This window comes from Mus caroli, chromosome 3 (assembly GCF_900094665.2).
Source record: "Mus caroli chromosome 3, CAROLI_EIJ_v1.1, whole genome shotgun sequence".
NCBI classification, from domain to species: Eukaryota; Metazoa; Chordata; class Mammalia; order Rodentia; family Muridae; genus Mus; species Mus caroli.
The window spans coordinates 48,717,340-48,741,059 of NC_034572.1; the positions used below are offsets into that span (position 1 = coordinate 48,717,340).

Sequence of the window (23,720 nt, forward strand, 5' to 3'; positions counted from 1 at the left end):
TTATATTTCAAGAATACAGAACTAGTGGGTTTTTTTTTTTCCTTATAGCCTAAGGACTATGTACTAGTTGTTGAAATGGATTGGCAAGTAGCATCCAGTCAGTCTCTGCTTTGTTCAGGTTTAAGAAACAGGTTGCAAATATAGGGCCTTAGTTTAAATAGTCTCTTTAGACCAGGTATCTGCAAGCATGTTCCACGGACTAATCCCACTGGCCACTTGTTTTCAAAAATAAATTCTTATTGGGACAGGTACAGTCACTGTTTGTGCATTTGCTGTGGCTGCTTTTGGCCAATGCACTATTACATAAGAAAGCAGCATCTCTAAGAATATAGGCCCCAAACTGGAAGTACTGACCTCGTTATAGAAAAGAGGGACTCTGTCTTAGACTAAAGAAGGTGACTTCCATCTCCATAGAGTTGGAGCCAACCACACTTCGGACTTGTGAATATGCTCACCAAATATAACCATTCAAGGTCTTTAAGGAGCCCCATTATGCAGGCATAATTAAATTGCTGGCCCTTGGAGAGAAACTTTGCATCTTGTATTTATTCCCCTTGAGGTTGTGGGCTTACAGGATGGAGCCTAAAGTCTCAACTTTGTTACTACATGCTTAATTACAGCAACTAGCCCCATCTTCTAACTCATCTTTGTAACATTAAACTCCTCAGGTATGCTTAAAGGGGAATTATGAATTATGAATGATCAAAGATATTCTGGGAATCTTCAAGGGCTTTTGGAGCTTTGTCAGGAACCAGGTACTAAGACTGAGTATCTACTTCTTTATTTTTTGACTTTATTTTCGTGTGTATGCATGTATTCATGTGTACCATGTTTGTAGAGTATTTGTGAAGACCAGAAGAGGGCATCACTGGCCCCTCCCCACCCCAAACTGGAATTGCAGGCAGTTGTGAGCTTGCCCCATAAGAGAGGAATTTCAGTGGAGAAAGGAGGTGTGGATACTGCATGTTGATTAGTCGGTGATTGGTTGAGAAAACTGGGAAAAGGGAGGCTGAGATATTTGCTGTTTCTTTCCAGTCGAGGGGTGGAAGAATAAGAGTAAAACAAGATGTCTGCTTAAGAGCACTCTCTGGGACCCAGAGACTGAACACACGGGAAAACTCGATAACGAGGAGGAGGGGAACATGGTGGGAGTGTTAGAAGGTGCCTCTCATAGCAAACCATTAGTATAGGGAAAGAAAAATCCATGATTCAGCCAGAATAATAATACTGAGCACAGGACACTCCGGAAACATTCAGCATCCTTGGGGAATCCCAGGGTGGTCATTTTCCTCTACTTGGTATCAGATGTCATGTCCAAGGTGGGTGCAGGACACCTGAAAGGGAAAGCCAGGGAGAAGAGATATTCCAGGGCTTTTAGACAACCCACAGACCCATTAGCCGTGAGGTTCATTCATGAGGGAAATAGCTTGCCTGGGAAACCTCATTTTGCCTGCATGCAGTGCCTGCTGAGACCAGAACAGGGAATTGGATGGCCCAACATCCATGGAGTACTGGAAACCAACCAGCATCCTTATCAAGAGCTGTGTGAGAAATATAAACAAAATGTACTCTTTCTTTTTCTTTAAGATTATTTACTTTATATATATTATATGAGTACACTGTAGATGTCTTCAGACACATCAGAAGAGGGCATCAGATCACATTGCAGATAGTTGTGAGCCACCATGTGGTTGCTGGGAATTGAACTCAGGACCTTTGGAAAAGCAGGTGGTGCCCTTAACCACGGAGCCATCTCTCCAGTCCCATTCTTTTCTATTAAAGAAATAAGACAGATTTCCTTTGAGAAAAATGGTAAACCACTTGGCAGAAATCTGAACTCCTTGTGGGTCAGTATTTCTTAAAGTCAAAATATGTGTTGACAATTGTGTCCGGTTGTCGTTTGCTTATCAGTTGTGCCCTATCCATTAGTGTTAGCATGTGAGGCCCAGCACTGACCACTCAAAATGAGGCACAGGGCCCTTTTGTGGTAGGAATTAAAACCCCGTGGAACCGTCACTGACTGTGCTTGCCTACCGATAGGACAGGCTACATTCACTTCTGAAGAAGTGAAACATTCTACCTTGCTGATTGTGTTGTGGTTGTCTTGGGACCCCCACACCGCACTGGTGTCTAACAGCTCAAGTGCTCATCTCTGCTGCACCATCTCTCCAGCTCCCCTGATCAGTTCTTGACAGTTGTCTGGATTCTTGAATTTTTATGGGGACAACTCATACACACGGGCAGAGCCTATCACCTGCCTGGTAAAATATGAGGAGAAGGCAGAGTTTTACAATCGAGACGTCTCAAGAGTAGGATGCAAATTGTGATAAGCAGGTCAGTGCACAGAGCTGCCCAAACTCCAAGGCAGAGAATTTCTTGGCCCTAAAGTTCACTATCGTCAAAGTTCAGACTATCTTTTCAAAGTCTAACCTACTGAACTGAAGCAAATGAAGGCACTCTTAATCCAGCAACCCTAGGGGGTCAGAAGTTGGATGTTCTGACCACAACCCACTGGCTCAGAACCCTGACCTTGCACAGGGGCTATTCACAGAGATGATAAAGAAAAGGGGCACACCCGCCCCGAGACAGTTTCCCACTTAGCTCCTAAGAGGGCCTGCAGACATGAGCAACACCCTATGACGTCATACCATGGCTCCTGGCAACGCTTTTTCCTTTAGGGTTCCTAGGCGTGCCCAGGTCTTAAGCTCTAGGTGGTACACAGGGGAAGGGCGCGCGGGAGGTCTTGCGATGGGAGAGGGCCACGGAGACACTTTCGAGGGGGTGAGCACAGACCGCCTGAAGCTGGAACTGCTGGAGGAAATCCACATGAAGTGAGTGGGCCCTGTAGGCTCCAGCTCTCTGCTAGGCCTCTCATGATCTGAAGGGCAGGAACTCTGATGGCGGGAGGAGGCCCCTTTGTGTCGGGATTAATGCAGGCTCATTAAGCTTTCACTCAAAGTGATGTTTATGAAGGGTTCTTTGTGTGTGTGTGTGTGGGGGGGGTTAGTGTGCGGAGGAGGTTGGGTCGTAGGGTGGTGTGCAGTGCCCATGGTGTCCATACGGGGGCGTCAGATCCCCTGGAATTGGAGTTACCAGCACTTGTGAGTCTCCCGGTGGGTGCGGGGAACTAACCCTCCCCCCCCCCCCCCCCCCGCCCCGCCAGTCCTCTGTGGTCCTCGCTGAGTCATCTGTACAGACCCCATTTACCATTGGGAAAACAAGAGTTGTCGTGCTTTTGTAGATAAAATGGAGAAGTGGCTGCTATTCTGAAGAACATATGTGATTGGTTTTGACGGTCCTGCGAAGTCCATGTTTTTCTGTTCATTTTGAAGAACTTTAGAAACCTGGACATTTTTGTAAACGAGCTCTGGGACCCTCCATGATTTTTGAGGGAGGGTAGGATGGAGGTGTGGAAGTGTGGGCTTATGACACTGGGTCAGAGTTCTGCCATTGAGCTGTATCCTGTGTCTTAAATGCTTTGGAGGGGGGGGGGAGCTAGTTTTATCCTGGCTTGGTGACAAACTTGTAAACCCAGGGACTCAGGGTAAGAGTGTGGGACTGGAAGGCAGTTAGGGTACATAGGACATAGGACACTTTCAAGATGAGACGTGGGCTGAGGATGCCCGAATAGCATAGCATATGCAAGGCCCTGGATTCAGTTCTTAGTTTGGGCAAAAATAATACAGTATTTTATGTTAGGACCTTGAATATTCTGAGAGTTTTGATTTTGTTGTTTGTTTGAGACAGGGCTTCTCTGTGTAGCCCTGGCTATCCTGGGACTCACTTTGTAGGCAGGCTGGACTCAGATGCAGAGATCTACCTGCCTCTGCTTCCTGAGTGCTGGGATTAAAGGTGTGCGCCACCATGCCTGTCTTTATTGTGAGTGTTTTGAGTAGCTATCCAGGGCCCCATTCACGGGCCTCATGAACATCATACCCCCTCCCAAACCCTGACCCCTCCCCAAAGTCTTAGACTTGTACCAAACTCAGGGCATTCTGAGTACAGTCTCTGTGTTTCAGAGGCAGTCAAGGTGCAGAACAGGTCTGTGTGAAGTCGCATCTCAGCTCTGTCACCCAGGAACTCTAGGCCCCAGTGTAGCTTTGTAACCCAGCTCATTCAGTCAACCTTCAGGGACACTAGCTGCCATCCGTGTGACATGTACACTGGACTGTAGGTGGTTCCATTTATGTGTTTGTTTGTTTTACATTTATTGTGTGTATTCAGTTGCATATTCACAGTGCACAGGCACAAGTCTGAGGTCAGAGGTCTGAGGTCAGAGGTCAGAGGTCAGAGGTCTGAGGTCTTGAGGACAGGCTAGTTAATTCCCTCCTCCCACCATGTAGTTTGCAGGGATCAAACTCAGGTCCTGTGAGTTTGTAGCAAGTGCTTCCAGCTGCTGAGCCATCTTGCTGCTGCTGGATTGGATATTCACACAGTGGGCATTTGGACATATCTACTGGATGGACAGTTCTCTCATCATCCTGTACTGTGGCTACAGGTGGCTCACTCATGTCCTAAGTGAGCTCCGGGGTGCTTTTGACTTTTTTGATTTTTTTCTCTGTGTGCTGTATTAGTGCCTCCCACACCTGAGTTTGGGGTGATCTGCCATTGTGGCTGTTCATCATGTTAACATTTAGCGGGATCCTGAAAAGCATGTGACAGTGTCATTGGGATCATAATTAAGCACAGATACACACTGGGTGCAGGAGCTGCTGGACTTCGGTGTGTTTTAACTGACTTTCATCTGCCCTGCACCTGATTCTCAGATGTGCCTCCCGCAAACGATCTTTCAGAGTAATGTGGTCCTGAAGTATGGGTGGGGTTGCTATACAGTATTTTTCTCACATTGTCTGCAACTGGATTCTTATTAACCAAACTCTTCCTGTGGGCAGGGATGTCGTGCAGCTCTCCACACTTGAGATACGGCACAAAATAGCAGAGCTGGAGGCCAACCTCAACGGTGACCTTGCAGGTAGGCCGTGGATGCTTACATGTGGGGCCCGTGCCTGGTGGCTGGTGTGGGTGAAGTGACTCGTGGTGTGTAATGGTACCTAGCTTCCCATGATGCTTCAGGAAGGCTCTCATAGACTACTTATGAATGCTATACCTCAGACTAGATGTTTTCTGCCTTGTAAGCTCAGAGTTTTCGTCCATACACAAAGTTTAGTTATGCGACATCAATAACTTCTTAGACTGGAGGTTTTTTCGAGGGTTGTGGGAATGAACTTTGGTTTTAAAGTCGGTTTTATATCTCTATGCCTCTTGGGGAGCCATGAATAAACAGACTGATAGCCAGATCTTCTTGTAATAAAGAAGTTTCTTTCAATAGTTGCTTTGTAATAAAGTATCACAAATCTATTTAATCAAGTTGTAACCTCTTGTGTCTATTGGACATGGCCCATAATTAAAATCAGGGCTTGACTGTTTTAATAGGAAGAATATGAGAGGAGGGAAGGGGTCTCTCTCTCTCTCTCTCTCTCTCTCTCTCTCTCTCTCTCTCTCTCTCACACACACACCTTTAAACTTTGTCACATAGGCAATCTATGAACACACAAATATTGACCAAGATCCTGTCACGTGCCAATACTTTGAAGGATCGTTGTTTCTTCCATTCAAAAGAAGTTGACTGGTGATTGGGGAAAAAAGGTCAGGCTGAAATCTTCGTGTGAGGATTCTGTGTGAGATGAGATGGGAAGTGGGCATGTGTGGGCGACCCTTGGAGGCATCCAGTGCTTGAACTCAATGCTGAGTGAGGGACTGGAGGTTTTTGCAAGGGTTGTGGGAAGGAACTTTGGTTCTAAAGTTGGTTTTATATCTCTATGCCTCTTGGGGAGCCATGAATAAACAGACTGATAGCCAGATCTGAGGTAAAATGTGCTTCTGTATGTAAGTAACCAATAGTCATAGTTACTCTCTGTCAACTTGACACAAACCTAGATACAATTCAGAAGAAGTAACTTCAATGGAGGAATTGCCTCCATCTTATTACCCTATAGACATATCTGTGGGCATTTTCTTGATCGCTAATTGATTTGGGAGAGCTTTGTCCACTTTGGGCAGTGCCATTCTTACACAGATAGGCTTGGACTTGTATAAGAAAGATACCTGAGGAGTCCAGAGGGATCAAGGCAGGAAGCAGCGTTCTTCCATGGTTGTTTCTGCTTCAAGCTCCTGCCTTGAGTGCCAGCCCTGTCTTCCCTCACTAGCTGTGAGTTATCCATTGAAATGAATCTTTCCCCAAGTCACTTTTGGTCATGGAGTTTTATCATAGCAATGAAAAATGAATTAAAACACCAAGCCTCTATTAAAGACTAATTGGAGAATACCATTTTAGCTAAGGCTATAATAGTCTCGTCTAACCTCCTATGTATGGTATTATTGGCCCTGTGAGAGCAGCCTTTATCCTCACTCACTCAGTGACATTGGCTGGGGTGTCCTCAAGGATCTAACTAGGTATGGGAAATGTAGAAGGCATGCTGGAAATTACCAAGGCAGTGCAATACCTGTGCCCATTGGTAAAACATTGCTGAATAGAGTGTTAAGAGCTGTCCTGGGAAAGAACCTAGGTCATGATGGCAGGAGTGCTGCAGTCCTTGGTCTAAAGTATAAAGTGAATGGTGTAAATAGCCTCCCACCCACACTCTCTCTATATATGCTTAGTCATTTTATTGGATATTTTATTCATTTACATTTCAAATGTTATCCCATTTCCTGATTCCCCTCCCCAGAAACTCCCTATCCCATCCCCCTCCTCCTGCTTCAGTGAGGGTGTGCCCCCACTCACTCGCCCACTCCTGCCGTCCCTCACATTCCCCTACACTGGGTCATTGAGTCTTTACAGAACCAAGGGCCTCTTTCTCCCACTGATGTCTGATAAGGCCATCCTCTGCTACATATGCAGCTGGAGCCATGGGTCCCTCCATGTGTATTCCTTGGTTGTTCCCACCCATTCTTACTGGGTCTGGAAACTCTCAGGAATGGAGACTTGTTATTCTCCCCATTTATTTAAAAAACGGGATTGAGGAATTTCAATTAATTCTTAGGTCACACAATTGATTGTGACAAAAACCTGGCCATTCTTACTGCTATTGCCACATCTTAATATGCCAGCACACAGGACAGTTCTGGTTATTGCTACTGTGTAGCAGACCACCCTCCCATAGGGCTGCATAACATCAGTTATAATCCAGTGGTTGGCTGGGTTGGCTGGGTCCCTGTGGTTGCAGCCCAGTGCTGTCTGGGGTTCAGTAAAGGTTCCAATGAGCTGGGCATTCAAGATGACTTATGCAAATAGCTGGAGTCTCATGTGGAAGCCCAGCTGGCTCATCTGTCAAGATTGAGTACAATCTCATAGAGTACAATCCTGAGCAAACATTCTAAATGACAGGAGTAAAACTGCTGGGCAAGGAGAAGGATACTTCCGGAATGATGACTGACTAGAGGCACTGTATTCTATTGGTGAATTCAGTCTGGTGTTCAAGAGATGGAGACAGGCACAATATCATGATTGCAGGCTGGGGTTGGAGCTTAGTAGTAGAGTGTTGTCAAAGCCTTGAGCTCAACCAATATCAAAGGGAAGGCTCATTTTACTGTGATCTGTGTGAGATGGCTGAGAGATAGCTCTTCTAGAGGACCCAAGTTTAAATCCCAGCACCCACATAGAACAGCTCCAACCACCTGTAATGACAGTCCCAAGGGATTAAACAGCCTCTTCTGGCCTCCTCATTTACCTACATGCATGCGAAATACACACACACACACACACACACACACACACACACACACACACATTCTTACATAAATAAAAATGCATATTAGTTTGCCATGGGATCCTAAACACAAAGTCATTCAGGAAGAATGTGGAGTAACCAGGAGGGTGTCACAGACTGCAGAAAGAATGCAGTAGGAGTGGAGGCTGAGGTTAACAAAGGAGACTCAGTGTGAAGACTGCTTGTACACTAATGAATCCGTATTTTGCAGTATTAAAGCTTCCAATTTTATTGCTAAGTTAATCTTAGAAAGTTATGGTAACTATTAGCAACTGTGGTTACAATCACAGGGTGATGAATTCCCACATCCTCTTCAGTCCTTACAATCCTTACCACCTCTCTCCTATGCTTACTTTCTTCCTCCCTCTCTCCCTCCCTCTTCCTCCCCCCTCCCTCGATTCCTTCATTTCTTCCTTCCTTTTTATTATCTTTAATCTTTGTTTACAGTCCAGTCATTATCCCTGTCCCAGTCCACCGTCTGAGTTTCTCATCCCATTCCTCCTTCCCATCTCCAAGAGGATGTCCTTACCCCTCCACACACTCTCCAACCCTGCCAGACCTCCCCGTTCCCTGGGTCACAAGTCTTTCAAGGGTTTGGTCTGTCTTCTCTCACTGAAGCCAGACCAAGCAGTCCTCTGCAGTATGTGTGTCGGGGGCCTCATATCAGCTAGTGTATGTTGTCTGGTTGCTGGCTCAATGTCTGAGAGATCTTGGGTGTCCAGGTTAGTTGAGACTGCTGGTCTTCCTTCAACTCCTGCTCACTTTCAACTGGTGCGTTTACCCTCATCTTCCAGAGAGAAAGAGCAATCCTCCAAAGAATTCTAACACCACCAAAGCTTCATACTTCACTGGATCTGATTCCCCCTCTACCACCCTGCTTCTGGGTGGCCTGGCCTCAGCCAGGCCTAAGTCCCATCTACTCTCACTGGTCAGTGATGCTACTCCAGAGGTAGACCCTTTCCTTCATCTTTTCCTGACTTCTCCCAGCAGCCCCAGTGCCTGCTGACATGCCGACGTGCTGAATTCATTTCGTCTGAAAGACACCAAAAGATGGATCTCTCTCTCTTCAGCTGACTTCCACCTACGTTCCACCTGTGCAGTAACACACTTCACAAAACAGTGGTTTTCTGAGTCCCACTCTTTCTTATCTGTCTCTTATTGCACCTAATCTGTTTGGTAAGTGGATTAATTTACAGGTGAGAGAACAAACACAACCAATTTCGAAACAGGCCCCTTGAAGCTCTTTGGCACTGGTGGGCACCTACATGCAAGAAAATATGGTTTGGTGTAGGAGCCAAATCTGAAATTCATCTCAAGCCTCAGCAAGGAGACAATAGGAAAGACATTTGCTCCTCAGGGGTTTTTTTTTTAATCTATTTTTATCTGGAGACAGAAACTTTGGCCTGTTGAGGCTTAGGGACAGTGCCTAAGGATGGGGATGGAGGTGGGATGGAGGTGGGAAATGAACTGGGTTTGCACAGTAAGGTCCTTGTTTCCTCCTTCACAATTGCATTCACTAGTCGGGAGATTTGCCTCCAATCACCTAGAGCTCCTCTTAAGGGTCACTAGTGATGCACAGTGTGCTAAGCCAATACTCAGGCGTCCTCACCCTTGGCCTGTGCCCAGCATCGATAAGAAAGTTACCTTTGAAACACTGTGTTCTCTTGGCCATCGGGACGTGAACCTCTCAGTTGTCTTATGCTTGACCTTTCTCATCATCCACATTTCTTAAAAAAAAAAAAAAAAAAAAAAAAAAAACCAACTTGGCCTGTCTCAGGCTTCAGTCCTTCTTTAATATGTGCACTGTGTTGGGTAATACTCTCTGGTCATGTGGGGTCAATGCCATCCTGTATTAATGACAGGCCTCTTCCCTGGCACCTCCCCTTTGAGCTCCATTGAATTTTTATTTATAGTTGGTTTTAATTCAGAGCCCCTTTGGTTAGCTGGCTAAGTTATTAAGGGATCAAACATTTTTAGACTGGCCTTAACAGTATATGCTAATGGGTTTCCATAACATTCAAATTTTCTCATTTCTAAACTCAGAAAAGAATGCTATTGATCTCAGCCTGGCCTAATACTTAAAGGTATAAGAGGGAATTACATTATTTGTTAGGGAAAAAAAATCCACAGATGCTGGCTGCCATTGTTAAGATGTCATCTGTTTGAAAATTGTAGCCAAGCCCCAAAAAATTGCCAAAAAGAAATAAGTGTAATTATTAATTAGGAAGAGAGAATTGTTATAGTTTTCAGTTTAAAAATGATTTGCTATCCAGAGTTTGCCATGTGATCAGTGAATATTGGGATACACACACACAGACACACACACACACTGCCCTGCTCAGACTGTGCCAACTGAGATCTGCCCTAGTCAGGGGCAGTAGCCAGGGTCTACTTGTGAAAGCAGTATTGACTGTTGTTAGTAGGCTTTGGGGTGATTCAGCTGGGAAATTCAGTGGTACAGAATTTAGAACAAGTTGCTTCATAACCATTTCCCTTCAAACTGATGAAAAACTCCATCACCCATAGAGTTGAGGACTCGATGGTTTCAACTATGTGCCTGTGTTTCTCAGCCTGTGTTCCAGTGGTTCTCAACCTATGGGTCTCAACCCTTTGGGAGTCAAACGACCCTTTGACAGGGCTCACAATATCAGATGTCCTGTGTATCAGAGATTTACTGTTATGATTCATAACAATAGCAAAAATTACAGTTATGAAGTAACAAAGAAATACTTTTATTTTGGGGGGTCCCCACAAGAGGAACTGTATTCAAGGGTCGCAGCATTAGGAAGGCTGAGAACCGCTGCTCTATTCTGTTTCATGGTTCCATGTCTCCTTTTGTGCCAGTACCATGCAGTTTTTAAGGGCTGTATAGTATAATTTGAAGCCATTCTTATACCCCCAGCTTTACTCTTCCACTCAAGATCGCTGTGGCTCAGGGCCCTTTTATGCTTCCGGATGAATTTTTCACTGTTTTCTCTACTCACACAAAAACTTCCCTTGGAATTTTGACGAGGATTGTGTTGTGTCTGCAGATCATTTTTATAAATAAAGTTTACAGTATTAATTCTGCCAGCTGTGAGCACGGGAGGACTTCTGGTGTCCCCTTTGGTCTTAAAGCTTTCACCTCTCCATAGCAGTCTTCACCTCCTAGTTGAATTCATCCCCTAGGATCTCTGTTTTCTTTTGTTCTTGAAGTTACCGTGACTGTCTGTTGTTTTTCTTTTAGCTGATTTATTTTCCATCAAGTTCATGACCACTAATTAGAAACATCCTTACTTTCTGTGTGATGACTTTGTTTCCTGCTGCTTTGGTGAGCTGTTGGTTGTGTCTAGGATCCGCCCAGTCAGCTGCAGTGATCCTCTGACCTCTCCCTCCCCTCTCTACATCTTTCACTTGGTGTTCCAATTAGGGCTTTGAGCCCTTTGTTAAGGGGAGAGGGAGGGAGCTGTCTGTGCCTGCTTGTAGAGGAAATGCTTTTGGTTTTTCTGCATTCAGCACAATGTTGGCTGGATGCTTTATTGTGTTGAAAAATGTTCTTTCAATTGGTGGTTTCTTGGGCGCTGTTGTGAAAGGGATGCTTTGCTTTGTCAATGGTTTTTTTCCCTGTATCTATTGATATGATCATGTGATTTCTGTTCTTTGGTCTGTGTTGAACTGCACTTAATGATTTGCATATGTTGGGCATATGTTAATAACCTCATGTCTTGTGTAATATCCTTTGACTATGAGGTGAAACCTTGCAATACATTCCCAGCAGATGACCAGATTCCACCAATCCAATGTGACCAGATAGCAGCCAAGGCTACCATAGAGTTTACCCCACTTTTCTATATCCTACCTATCCATGGACATACAAGTATATTAGATAAACAGCTTAACTTATGACTCTCTTAGTTCCGTAACTAATAGCCATCTACAAACACATCCATGGCAGGGTGTGGTATTTGGGGCAACTTGAATCCATTTTCCTGGGCTGTGGTCACTTGTATTTAACTAAGAATCAACCCTCTTATGCTTTTTGGGGGGAGCTCTGTGTTTTGTATCCATACTAGCATATTATTAAACTAATGAAATATACTCATATAAATAAAAAATACTTTGGTAGCGTTCTTATCTACAAAGCTTCCCTTGTCGTGATGCAAATTGGGAAAGATGGCTTCAGTTACCTGGTCAGATAGAGTTGCATCTACCTGGGGTCAGTGGCATCTCTTGGAAGCATGTTCAGTAATTTGGGGCATCTTTCCTCCTCTTCCATGAACAATTTGGTATCGTGACTCTGCTTGGGATGGTGTGCATCCCCGTGTTGGAAAACTGTCTGTGCCTAGCAGCGCAGATGTGGGGTGCCGGCTGTGTCCTGGTAACATGGTCCAGTCTGTAGCGGTGTTTGTCTGCTGTTTCACTCTGTCTCCTGGGACCCCAGCACTGTCAGGGCCTGGGCTTCAGCTCAGAGTGTTAAAGAGAAGGGGAAAACGAGCCACCACTTTTCTTCTCTTTTTATAAAGCCCAACTTCGAGGTGCTGGGCCATGAAGTTGAACAAGGAGATTTCAGCTCTAGGCTGCGTTCATCTACATCATCTCTTAGCTCTACCTCTGCACCCATCCATTCATCTGTCTGTCTGTCTGTGTCATTTTGACACAATGTCTTGCTATGTAGCCCTACCTGGTCCTGTACTCCCAGTGTACCAGGACAAGCTTCAGACTCTCAGTCTTCCGAGCACAGGGCTACGGATGTGTGCCACATGACCAGCCTTGTCTCTCACATCTTAAAGAATGTTCTTCAGCCTTTCCGAGCCTTAATGAGTAGAATAACTAACTTTTCAAATATTAGTGCCACATCAGTTAACAATGAAGTTAATGAAGTTTCCCCTCCAGCAAGTATGTAAGTGGTAAGACCAATTTCATACAATGGATGGGATACTGGTACTGTTTGTTAGGATGTTGTGTGGATGTTTCAAGGAAAGAGACAGGCTCCTGATACCATCCCCCGACCCCTAGTAGAATATACTATAAGGAAACAGAAAGTGAAGGATAAACAGTGGCAGAAAACAAAGAACAAGATGTACAGGAGACACAGAGGCTTTTCTGAGTTCTGGCTCTGAGAGAGAGCAATGAGGCTGAGAGAGCATGAGGGTGGGTCTAATCATGGCAGTCTAGGACATTCTACCTTAGAGATAAATACCTCAAAATAATCTCTTGTTTCATTCTCTAGCTTTACTAATGAAGTCAAGTAGTAACAACACACAGTTGAGTTGGTTCATAAATTGTCTGTGTATATATGTGTACATGTGTACATGTGTATATGTGTGCATGTGGTGCAGGAGTGCATGCTGGTACACGTGTGGTGTGTGTGCATGTGAGTGATGGAGGCCAATATATGTGTCTTCCTTGGTCATATGCCACCTTCTTTATTTATTTGCTAATTTTTAAAGACAGGGTCTCTTAAGGCATATCTCTTACCAGAGGTCATTGACTCACTGTGTATGTGTGTGTGTATGTGTGTGTGTGTTTGTGTGTGTGTTTGTGTGTATGTATGTGTGTTTCTGTGTGTGTTTGTGTGTGTGTTTGTGTGTGTGTGTGTGTGTGTGTATGTGTATGTGTATGTGTATGTGTATGTGTGTGTGTGTATGGGAGTGGGGGGAGGGCAGAAGGAAACATGCTTTAAGGATAAAAGAGACAGATCTGTGTGTCTCTTCCCCTTCCCCAGCTCTGGGGTTACAGAAACTCACCTCCAACCTCATTATATTTTTATGTATGTGCTGAGATCTGAACTCAGGTCCTTATGTGGCATAGCCTGAACCATCCCCCAGCCCTGATTTGTATTAATTTAATGCACAAATAAGTGGCACTGGGGGTGATCTCGTTTCCCCATTTTTCATCCAGGCAGTGAGTGGAAAACCCGGTACGAGACCCAGCTGGAGCTGAATGACCAATTGGAAAAGCAAATCGTGTCTCTGAAAGAGAAAATGGAAAAGATGCGTGGAAACCCTTCAGGTACAGAAGCTTCGGTCCGTGTGCTGTGAGGCTGAGGAGGAACCCAATGGAATTTATCAACTGTCCCTTTTGCTTTCCTGCAGATAGACTATCTTCCATTCGTGTCTATGAGAAGATGCCAGTGGTAAGTAGAGAGGGCCTAAGTGGGAAGAATCACCCAGGGAAGGCGGTACACAAGTGTCAAGGCTGATGTGAAACCTGGATAATGTTCAGGGGAGCTGGAAAAGGACCGAGGCCCTTCGGGCTAGTCCACCGCATAAAAGCAGGGCCAGGATCGAAAGCAGAGACAAGCATAATGGGGTGAAAAATAGTCAGGCTGGCTAAGAACTTGAAGGCACCTGCTTCTCACAGTCTGAAGAAACCTGTTGAGCACAGAGTATCTTCTCCATTTCTAAAGTGTGCGTGGTGTGTTTCCACCTTAACACAAAATGTGTAGACAGAGGTGTGTACACACCGATACACAATACACACGAATCCGCACAGCTACTAGGTCTGCCCGACATTGACATAAAGTTTCACAGAGCTCTCCCATCCCTTCTCAATGTCTCCTGTTAATGTCCTCTCCCTCTTTAAGGTTCCTTCACAACCCCGGCTCATTCGAGTCGCATAGTTTATCCTTTAATAAAGCACATGTGTTTATCCTTGTGAATTTATCCTTGAAAGGAGGGTAAGAAAGTCTCAAGACACGACTCACAAAGAGTCCTTGCTGCCGAGAGGCAGACTTTCCTCAGAGCCCATGCTGAATTTTTACTTGAAAAACAACCCAGGCAAGAACATAAGTGATATGCCAAAAGGAAAAAGGTACTCTAGCAAGGTGGGAGGAAGAATATTAATATAATTCCCAGCTGAATTTGTAGGATTCAGTATTGTAATAGTAATTTGTCTTTAATTAAATATACAAGGTACATCCGTGAACCTCCCTATGTTAGTCTCAGGACACCAAGTGAGATAACGTTAAATGCCCTCTATAGCAGGTGACACTGAGTGTAAAAAGAGGCAGGGTTTGCCCAGGTCCACCCAGCCTAATGTGCAGCCAGCCTCATTCTTACCCTCTCCTGTTCCACCACACGATGCTAACTGCTCTCAGAATTAACACATGTGCTTTGAGCAGCTAGAGGCCGAGCGATAAACACATTTACAGGGCCCCAGGCACCAGGGGATTTCTGGATGTTTTTCAAGTAACTGCCATTCCTCAGTGAACAATGCAGAGAAACCTCTCATTTTTGTTAATGACAAATGGAGGAAAAATTAGTCTGTTTGCCTGCATTTCTGTTGCCTCTGACCTAGGATACTCAAATGTCTTGGAAAGACAGGAAAATACCCCTCCTCCCTCTCTCTGAAATTGGACAAACCAGGTTTTTCCCTCCTCTGGTGGCTCACATCGCCATCTTGTGGCACTTTTAGACATGGCTGCTACAGCTGTTGTAAGAGCCTTCCTAAGTTACAGGTAGAATTTTAACAGGACCTATGTAGTGTGGCCTGAAAAATACTCCTTACGGAGGCAAACTCACTGATCACCTGCTTCTTCATGCCTGGACCTTACCCTCAGAACGACCCTGTAGCTCATAAAAGTGACATTTAATATTTAAGTATTTCTTCTTGGTAACATAGAGAAGAGGGTTTCTGAGCAGCAGGGATTGGGAATCTAGCAACACGGAACAAGAAACAAGGCCCATGTTCACGTAAGTGTGTCACCAAGGACTGAGCAGTCCCTAGATCCCTAAGGAACAAAGACATGCTGTCGTAGTTTTCAGAAGAAAGGACAGAATTTGTGTTGCTCAGACATATACTTGTATATATATATTTTTTTTCAATTTTCCCTTTAGGTTGACAGAGTAAATGAATAAAATTATTTTTATGGGTCAGACTGTGAATATACAACATCTCAGAATTTCTGACTTTAAAAAAGATTTACCTATTGTTTTATTTTTGGTTATGAGTGTGTGTCTGTAGGAATTCATGGGCAGCATGCGCGTGTAGTGCCTGAAGAGGTTAGAGGGCATTGGGTTCCCTGGAGCTGGAGCTCTAGGCTGTTGTGAGCCTCCAGATGTGCGTGCTGAGACCCAGACCCGGGTCCTCTAGCACAGCTGGAAGTACTTTTCACAGCCAAACGTCTCTCCAGCCCCCCTCCCAGTTTGTTTGTCTTTGTTAGGAATCATCAGTTTTTAGGTGCAACTTCCACCGACATACTCACAAACTGATGTCAGTTAGTTTGACAAGCAAATTCACGTTTTGTGTAAAATATATGAAGTTGCTTTGCCAACTGTATCATGAGAAAGTGAACGAAGGAATCTTGGGTTATGAGAAGCAGGATGTAGAATTCCCATTGTCCACCTGGCTGTGGTGCACCTGTGATTGATCCATTCATCATCTAATTTGCATCCTCCCCAAAGATCAAAGCAGTTTACTTGAAGGCAGGTGCATAGCTTCAAACCAGAGAGAAAAGTTAACAGACTATATATATAAACCAAAAAAAAAAAAAAACAAAACAGTGCTATATTGTAATAATCAGGTTTGTCCACAAGGGGGCATTTGTAATGTCAGCATGAAGAATCTCCTATCAGGGTTGGCCTTATCGTCTGGAGTTAGTTAAGTTGTATTGTTGTTTCACTCTCTTAAAACCTCAAGCAGGATGTTTTAATTTGTAGCTAGCACCCACCCCTGCCTATTATTGCTGTTGTTGAATTCTTCAGTACAACAATTTACATTAGTTTTGAGAAAATGGGTCTCAGGTCTTCCTTCTTTATGGGATAGAGGAATAGGCTTTTACATTTTTTTCTTTTACTTAAATCCTAAGTATATTTTACTTCAGGTATGCAAACACAGCCCTGCTGTGTAACCCTTTCAAAGCGAATTAAAACAAGAATGTAGGTGAACATGCTAAATTAGAATGCTAAGAATCGACTGTTGTTGCAAGCAGTTCTTCACAGAAGTAGTATGAAATTCCAGTGTCCATTTTGAGAATTTAGTTTCTAGGAGGGTCTTGAGCTTTAGTTTGTCTTCACTAGACAACTTTCTGGCTTGGGGCCATTGATTTCTGCAAACAGATACATACCAGCTTGGAAAGATCAGAACCATTTCAGTAAGTTCTTTTCAGAAAGACCAGGACCTCCTCTGGATGTGGGGACAGGTCCACCCCTCTGATAAAATCACTTTCCAAATATCCAGGTTAGTAAGTTTGCCGTCAGGAAAACAAAGAATCAAAATCTAGAATGGACCCTAACTTTATCTTAGAATAATTTAGTACTTTTAAAGGTTTTCTTTTGCTGTATACAGTAATTATTCTGTACTAGCCCAGACTCTAGGGTATTTGATGATGGTGGTAGTCTAGGGAAATCCAGAATGGGTTCTTGGTTTCTCCAATGCATAACTAATTTTGATGCTGGTCTAATTCCCACCAGATTGCCAAACAAACCTTTATGTCTGAGCTATACTGTAATTTTAAAGCACTGTGTGTGTGTGTGTGTGTGTGTGTGTGTACGTGTACATGCCTGCACGAGTGAGAGAGAGGGGTGGAGCTCATAAAAGGTCCAGGAAGGAAAATCAGATGCACCCCAGGAATCATGGCCACTCAGCTGGAGCCATTTGTGCATACGGTGCTGAGGCTGACAAGAGAACATGGGTGCGACAGGAGACGGTGATGGAGAAAGTCAGGATAGGATGGAACCTACAGTTGATCTAAAGCTGCTGCTGGTTAGCATAAGAGATGAGTGCACAGTCAGAGAAAGGCAGTATCATTTCTAAGCTCAGACAGCAGGGCAGGTGGATACTCTCAAGCCTGATTTATTTAAGGATTCGTAGTTTGAGTGTAAATTGTCCCCGGTGCCTGAAATGGCAGCACTGCTGTGCTTCTCAGATGTGTCTGAATAGAGTGTTCTATTTTAGCCAACACTCTCTGCTGTGAAGCGAGTGATGGAGGCAGAGGCAGAGGAGTGTATGTCTGGAGCCTGGGCTCTGCTAACACTTTTTTATTTTTATTTTTAGTGGAAGACTGTAGTTTATCATTTTGGGGATTCATTTTTATATACCCTCCCATTACAAATGTGTACTCTTGTTTTTTTGTATTAAAATTTCACAATCTACTCTTATTTAGCCAAAACCAACAGCTAATGTAAAATTGAAAAACCCATGCTTAGCGGTTTTTGACAGTGGGTGTATTAGGATACAAACTGTGTAAGTGAAACCATGACGTTGGTTTGGCGAAGCTGAGTTTGAAGTGTCAAGTAAAGATCGAGAACAGACACCCAGGGCTCTGCTTTTAGATTTGGATGTGACATTGGCTAGCAGAGAAATGACAGTTGATGCTTCACGAGCATGGCTGAGCTGCCTGGAGGCTGAAACTTTACAGGCAAGAGACGTAAGGACATCTTGGAAGTCTAAGTCTGGAGTCATGGTAGTCTGCATGGGAAAATTGAAGAAGGGACAACAGCGCAGAAAGGGATAGCAGTGGTAAGGCCTTGGCCGTGGGGATTTGGCAGCTGCAGGTATGGACGAGGTAGGGTGCAGCAGTGAGCACTGGTCACTCAGGACTTTGTGTCACCATGTGTAGGGGGTACACTTCCCTTCAGCCAGGAGTCTGTTTTCAGGACAAATGTGCCACAGCTGAGGATCTCAGTGCTTTACAAGTAGAAGGTGAGAGTGAGACACAGCACAAAGAAAGGAACTGTGCATTTCTAAGAAGCAGAGCTTGAGTTTCCATCCATGCTCCCGGACCCTGCATCCCTCCCCACAAAGCCCCTACACTTAGAAAACTCCGGCCAGGTCAGCATCACGAGGCTGTTCAATTGACAAAGGAAACATAATGGTCCAGGCAGCATGCTTCTGACTCCCCAGTCAGAAGACTGTTTGACGGGAGGGCCTTAGGAACCTGACTTTGACTCCATGGAGGCTACACTTGCCAAGGTCTGCTCTCTGTCCTCGAGCTCTGGCAGCAGAGAGACAAAGGCAGAGCTATTCCTGGCATACGTGGGATTCCGTTGTTGACTGATTGGGCTTAGGGTTTCCTCTTAAGGTTTTTACTAAGCTGTTCTGTATAGGCTGCAAGCAGACAGACTAGGGCTCATCTGCTTCCAGCCAAACTTCTTGGCCTGCGTGGTGGCGAGCCCATGAGATCGCTCTCCTAGCCTCCTGCTTCTCCCTCCCCTCATCTTCACATGGGCATTCCTGCTCTCTGCACTTTTAATCCCACCTTGGCATCGACTTCTCCAATGACTAGGAATAAAACTAGTGGCACCAGAAGTGATCTAAGGAAGCAGGAAGGCAGGGCATGCCTGGCTGGGCCAGTGTGGCAGGCAGATGTATCCTGACTGGTGATGACTCCAGTTGGTTGTCCCAGGATGGCAGTTTACTTTCTAAGGCCAGATCATAACCTTAGGATGTGCCCTAACAGACGGGATACTGTAGAAGAAGCTATGAGGCAGGGGTTTTGGAAATACAGGGTTGCTTAGCATGCAATAGGATAAGGAGAGACAGGGAATCGTTAATGAACAAGATCTTAACTGTGAGACCAGATAGCATTTTGGGGGGAGCTCACAGAAAGCCTCTGTCCCCACAGCAGGAGAGCAATCACAGTAGGACATGGGCTGAAGTCCACTCTGAGTGCCCAGGTCAAATGGATCGGCTACGTGAGAGCGGCCTCGTGGGGCTGGAGCCCAGTGTTACTAGGAAACTAGTGTTTCTTGGCAGGTCTAAATGATGTGTTTTAATAGTGTACTTCGCTGACTCTTTAATATGTATAGTATTATTGATCTTGGTCACCACAATCTGCTTCATTTCCTACTCTTTTAGGAGAGAGGAGCCTTCAGCTTTTCTCTCTGTGGGGATGCCTAGTGTCTCTGGTAGTTTGCACTAGCGTAAGGCATGAAGCATACAGTTAACAGAGGACTTGTAGTCGTTGCCTGTACCACATTGTTACTGTGGCAGCAATAGTGTGACTGGCAATGCCAGCATGTGTGCCCCTGGGAACCAGCTTACCAGGGTTCTGATTCCAGCACTCCCAGTGGTCAGCGCCACACCTTTGGGATAATTATATAACCCCCACGGCTGCAATTTTCTCTACATTAAACAGAAAGATGGGCTATCTCATGATGTGTAATGCAAATCAAATGAAAGTCATCAGTGGAAATACATATATTTTGATTTCTCTTCAGATTTTATAAGCCTTTACTTTTCCCTAGAAATTTCTGTGAAGAGACACAATTCCGAGTCAGTCCAATTTTAGAGACCCTGGGACAATAGATCTAATTCTGAAGTAAATCAAGAAGGCACTTAATGTAATTCACCACATGGACCTCAAACTATGACGACTATTCTATGTATTATTGCTGTTACTTTAAGAATGCCTCCTACAGCTCATGGATTCACAGCCGCCGCTGGCTCTTGGCAGACTTTCTCTGGGGAAGAGTTTAATGATTTTTAATTGTTGCTTAGAACCACAAATACATAAAATTCCCTGTTTATATTTTCAGGAATCTTTAAACGTATTACTTAAACAACTAGAAAAAGAAAAAAGGAGTCTCGAAAACCAAGTGAAAGACTATGCATTTAGACTGGAGCAGGAGTCAAAGGTTGGTTTAATTCCATAGGAAGCAGTGTTCTTGGAGCTGCCATTTATTTCTAGTGTTTTCTAATTTTATTTATTTATTTATTTATTTATTTATTTATTTATTGGGTGAACTTCACATCATGCACCCATATCTCACTCATCTCCCCATCCCTTCGGACTGGGCGTCCGCCTTTGCAACTCATCCCACTAAGGAAAAGAAAATCTAGTTGTGAAAGCTATAGCATGTCATAGTGTATAACACTATGACACTTTGTCCACACTTCTTTGTTTGCAAGTGTTCCTTGCAACGACTCATTGGTCTGGTTTGAGGCCTCCATCTTCTGCTATACTGTCAATACTGGATCCTCACTGGCACTCCTCTCAGATCTCTTGTTGTCATGGAGATCCTGCAGCTTTGGAGCTGCAGGACACGCCCCTTCATGTGCTCCAGCAGTTCACCAATGGGGTAGACATTGGACTGGGCCAACTCAAAGCCCTGGATCTGAGCCTGGGTGGTATCTGAGTAGGTCAGCCTGCCAGCTCTCCCTCACCCACACTACCAAGGTGAGCTCTCCAGTACTGCCCCCACTAGCTCATCAATGCCACAGCCTGCAAGGGGCAAAGCCAGCTCTCCTGCTCGAGTGCCCTCAGGGCCAGCTCACCCCACCTCCATCCCCAACCCCCCTACTTCCACCTATGCTAGCAGAGCCAGCTCTGCTGTGCTGTCCAGGTGAGGTACAGGGTCTGCTCTCTCAAGTGTTGCAGCCAGTAAGGGACAGGGCTGGTTCTTCTTTTTTCATGACGCTGGGTCAGCTCTTCCATGATGCCCAGGAGAGGGATGGGACCAGTTCTACACAGCCCTCAGACATCAACCCAGATCCAGGGAGCAGCCCAGACCAGGGAAGTCTGCCTTGCCTTTGGCGGTAACAGACCCACACTGCTGCAGAACCATGGACCCCAGACATAGCAGTTGGTGGCAGCACAGGCCAGGACCTTCCCATGGCCTTAGGTGGCAGCACTGGCTACTCACATCAAGCTGTTCCTTACCACCCTCGAGTCTCCAGTTCTGTTTCTCTTCACCACACACACATCCTTCTGCATCTCCTTCTCTCCCATCTCTCCATTTACTTGCTTATCGTGGCGGTGCCTGGGGCTCTGGGTGTCTGGGGTCATCTTGGGAGTGGTCTCAGGAGTTGTCCTGTGCTCTGCCTGTACAGTGTGACATCATGCAGGGTTTGCCTGCCCAGGCCACGTGGCACCAGGTGGGGGGTTGTCTTTTCTTGCACTTTCTATAAATCCACGTTTCATTTAATATAAGAAGCAGGAGATGTAAAGCCTGTTAATGTGGCTATCCCTTCCTCATGCCGGCTCTACCTGGTATCTTTTAATAGGCATACCACAGGACCAACAATGAGCGCCGTTCCTACATCGCGGAAATGACTCAGGTAACTCCTTTTATTGCAGATTATAAGTTTCCTCTGACTACAAGTCATTTTGCTTTTCCATTCTTGTTTGGTAGACAGAGAAACAGATGTTGAAATTATGGAAGGAAACAGACCAGGGGTTTTTACATATAGAAAGTGGAAAGGAATACGTAACTTTTATAAAGAGATGAAAGGGTCTCCCCAGTTAATAGATACATTGGCATAGTTTAATTCATAATTGCTGTGATGCAGATAACCTGATGATTTTCAGGTGTCAGAAAATTCCAGGCATGTTACTTCCTGCTTCCTGGGGTGGTGGTGGTGTCTGAGTTACACAGCAAGCACTGCTGTGTGGAGAAAGTGATCAATGCAAGTGTCCCTGACCCTTGACAGCTTCCATCTGGTTTCCAGTTTCATCTGTGACCTTGGTGGTGTTACATCACTAGCGCTGTGACTTATGTTCCTGCGTGGTTTAAAAGGTTGTCTTCATCTTAATGTTTTATAACATCCACCACACCATTCAGCATTGTATGTACCTTGCTATTTGATGCTTACATGCATATTTAATTTATATAACTTAACTTTGACATACGTTTTAAGATGAGGATATGAGTTCAGTTTTCAATGAATATTATCCAAACAGAAGTATCTAGATATCGGGTGGATGTCTAAATGATCAGGAAAATGTTCTAGATTAGAAAGAGACACTTAGAAAAGATTGGCACCCAGAGAGTAATTGCAGACATGTGAGGGAATGAGATAGAGCAGGGTCCACGCGGAAGATAAAAAGAGAAGACAGTTCAGCACATCAACCTGAAGAGGATCAAAGGTGAAGTCAAGGGAGCCAGGAGGAGAGTGCAGCTATGCAGGTAGGGAGGTGGGGGGCCCGGGGCGGACCCGGAGCATCCAGTTACAGCATTGAGGATGATCTATGAAAGGATTCAGACGAGGACCTAGGTATGGGAATTTGGAGCCCAGAAGGGCAAGCATGGTAGAATTTGGGAATGAAAATTAGGCTTGCAGTGGCAAAGGGATGCTTGGAGCTTAGTGTCAACAAGGTTTGTAGGAAATGAGACAAGATGGGTCAGTCCCTGCCATCTCTCATCCTATGGTCACAATCAATGCTGCTTTCTTCATCCTTGGCAATGGCTGAGAAGCAAGGCTTGTACCTGCAGCACATGTTCCCTCCTGCCTGTCCTCTACCTCCACACTCTGCTTGGAATGTGTGCTTTCTCATCTGAGCCTGTTCCACTCCATCTGGAGGTCTCTTGTGAACACTATCTTCCCTGTGAAGCCTTGACTTGATGGAAAGACCACAGACCACGATGCCAGACAGACTCTAGATTTGGATCCAGTTCTTCATTTACTTGCTGTGTTAGCTTCTTAAAAAGTAAGTGTGCGTGTGTGTGTGTGTGCGTGTGTGTGCTCATGTGTGTGTGTGTGTGTGTGTGTGTGAGAGAGAGAGAGAGAGAGAGAGAGAGAGAGAGAGAGAGAGAGAGAGGAGAACTGGGCCAGACTACTTGCTGTCTTCCATTGTTCTCTGCCTCTTGCCCTGAGACACTCTTCCATCGATCTGGAAGCTCACTACTTCAGTCAGGTTGACCAACTGATAAGCTCCTGGGATCTATCTGCCTGTCTTCTTTTTCCTGCTAGAGTTGCAGGTTACTTGAATTCTGGGAACTTGAAGGATGTCCTCATGGTTGCCAACTATATGTCTTTATATGTCCTTAGCCCCTGAGACATCTCCCAGATCCTATTTGCTGTGTGGCCATTCTGATCCTCACCTTTGCCTCCTTTGAGGGAAGATATAACCACCAGTTTCCAGGTCTGGAAGTATTTGAGAGCTCTGTGTTTGCTTGTCTGATGCACCAGAGGTTCTAAACTCCAGGAACTGGGGGATGCTATCTCCCCATTCCTTCCTGGTCTTTGGATGATCTTGCTCTGTGATGAGATTTCTGCTTGCCTTCTGGATTCTTTTTGTTGGTGGTGGTG

General features: G+C 45.0%; 1 protein-coding gene across 4 annotated transcripts in view; it reads left to right on the forward strand.

The window, feature by feature from the left end:
- Positions 1 to 708: 708 nt before the first annotated feature.
- Positions 709 to 23,720, forward strand: part of Ccdc169 (coiled-coil domain containing 169) — a 33,580-nt gene continuing 10,568 nt past the window's right edge. For 3 of the 4 annotated variants that reach the window (XR_002377527.1, XM_021158010.1, XM_021158009.1), the window contains exons 1-6: positions 2,701 to 2,831; positions 4,893 to 4,972; positions 13,650 to 13,760; positions 13,844 to 13,884; positions 20,228 to 20,326; positions 21,696 to 21,749. Coding sequence is in view for 3 of the 4 variants with exons in the window: in XM_021158010.1 (XP_021013669.1) it covers positions 2,749 to 2,831; positions 4,893 to 4,972; positions 13,650 to 13,760; positions 13,844 to 13,884; positions 20,228 to 20,326; positions 21,696 to 21,749 (468 nt within the window). In the remaining variant the exon portion in view is untranslated. Of the gene's footprint in view, positions 756 to 2,700; positions 2,832 to 4,892; positions 4,973 to 5,536; positions 5,647 to 13,649; positions 13,761 to 13,843; positions 13,885 to 20,227; positions 20,327 to 21,695; positions 21,750 to 23,720 lie in introns of those variants that run through there. The other variant, XM_021158011.2, reaches the window with a different exon arrangement.